Raw genomic sequence first — 1,591 nt, 5'->3', positions numbered from 1 at the left:
AATTTAACAAACTTTACTCCAAACTCATATGAAACCATTATGGAAAACTCATATGAAACCATTATGGAAAGAAAGATTAATATTAATAAGAAAGTAATGGTAAAATAAATATATATTAAAAAGATACTATTTAATTCTAATAACTTACTTTTACAGAAATAAAAAAACTTAAACAAAATTAATAAAAAAAGGAAAGAGAACCTAGAGAATATTTCCTTAAACTGGCAATGTCTAATATAGACTTGAACCCCACACACCACACAAGCTGCTTGATTAAAAAACTATTGATGACACATCATTTCACATCAAAGTCTGTGCATCTAAATATTACATTCAAATCTCCACGGTTGCTGCAGATATGATTAACTTCCCACCATCAGCCGTAACTTCAGTGAACTCCCTGGTTGACGGATTAAACAGATAAGAGATGTGTTTTCCTAGGCGGCCAAAAGCGCTGAAAAAAATCTGGTCACGCCACTGTGTAGCGCACGTAAAGAAGTGAATATCGAGGGGATTCGGAAAGGAAGCTACCACACTCCAAACGTCATTCTCAACATCATACTTCTTTACCTGTTGATCAGTGAACAAGTACAACTCCCCACAAAAAGAACAAAACTCACGTCTTCTCCATGTTTCTAACCTCGTGTTCCACATGTGTGCCGTCAATCTCCAGGTTCCCTCACTCGGATCGAATACTTCTCCACGATCGAATTCCTCTAACACCATTAATTTACCATCCATGAAAAAACCGCGGCATCCATAGCCGTGCGGTTCGATCATAGGAGGCAAAATTTCCCACTTGTCTGTCTCCACGTTATATGCGTCTACAGATGCAAGACGGAGGTCATCCTCGCCGGCACCGCCAGCGACGTAGACAAGTCCGGTGGAAGAAGAAACACAGCACGCAAAGTATAATCGAGGTGTCGGCATGTCAGCTCCGCGGCTCCATCTGGCAGATTCAAAGTCATAAATGTCAACACTCTTCATCAAACTTGCATCAGACGGACGGGTTCTCCCTATGAGAAGTAGCTTCCGATTCACAGCCACGCACCGACACCATACTTGTATTCCATTAATCTGGGGATCATCAATTGGAGGTAACCTTTCCCAGGTGCCCTTCACGGGGTCGTATATGGTTACTACAAAAACGGGATTCATATCTCTTTCATTCATATCATTTTGAATCAAGCAAAGCAGATGCTCGCTCGTCCCACATTTCTTCCTATCAGCATAGAACGTAGGGCTACGGACCATAGCCTCCCAGCTGTTGCACACAGTTTTCAGCGTATCGTGTGATGTGTAAGGTACTTTTAGCAAAGACTGCCGAACGACATCCTCCGGAACAGTCTCCATTAGGGCACTTTAAACACAACAATTTCGAGATCGATCGAGTTTACCCGGAGCTTTACCGCAAACACAAAAGTGAACTACGTTAGGTCAAATATGAAAGTACAGTTAAATATATAATGTGCAGATGTGGGGAAACGTAATTTCAAACCGACCAGAAAGGGAGTTCGTTATGTCCATTCATAGCCCACATTACATGTTTTATATATATTTAACATCTATCATGTCCTCCACACGAGCATGA

The 1,591-nt window shown here is 41.2% G+C and overlaps 1 protein-coding gene across 1 annotated transcript; it reads right to left on the bottom strand.

The window, feature by feature from the left end:
* Positions 1–333: 333 nt before the first annotated feature.
* LOC149242615 (F-box/kelch-repeat protein At2g44130-like) lies at positions 334–1,353 on the bottom strand. The gene has a single exon (XM_089370903.1). It carries the CDS (start codon positions 1,351–1,353, stop codon positions 334–336), a length of 1,020 nt encoding a protein of 339 aa, XP_089227029.1.
* Between the last annotated feature and the right edge of the window lie 238 nt (positions 1,354–1,591).

The sequence above is a fragment of the Pinus tabuliformis genome, chromosome 8, assembly GCF_031772625.1.
Source record: "Pinus tabuliformis cultivar Carrire ecotype Pingquan chromosome 8, CPIR1, whole genome shotgun sequence".
NCBI classification, from domain to species: Eukaryota; Viridiplantae; Streptophyta; class Pinopsida; order Pinales; family Pinaceae; genus Pinus; species Pinus tabuliformis.
This window is presented reverse-complemented; position numbering and strand designations above follow the sequence as displayed.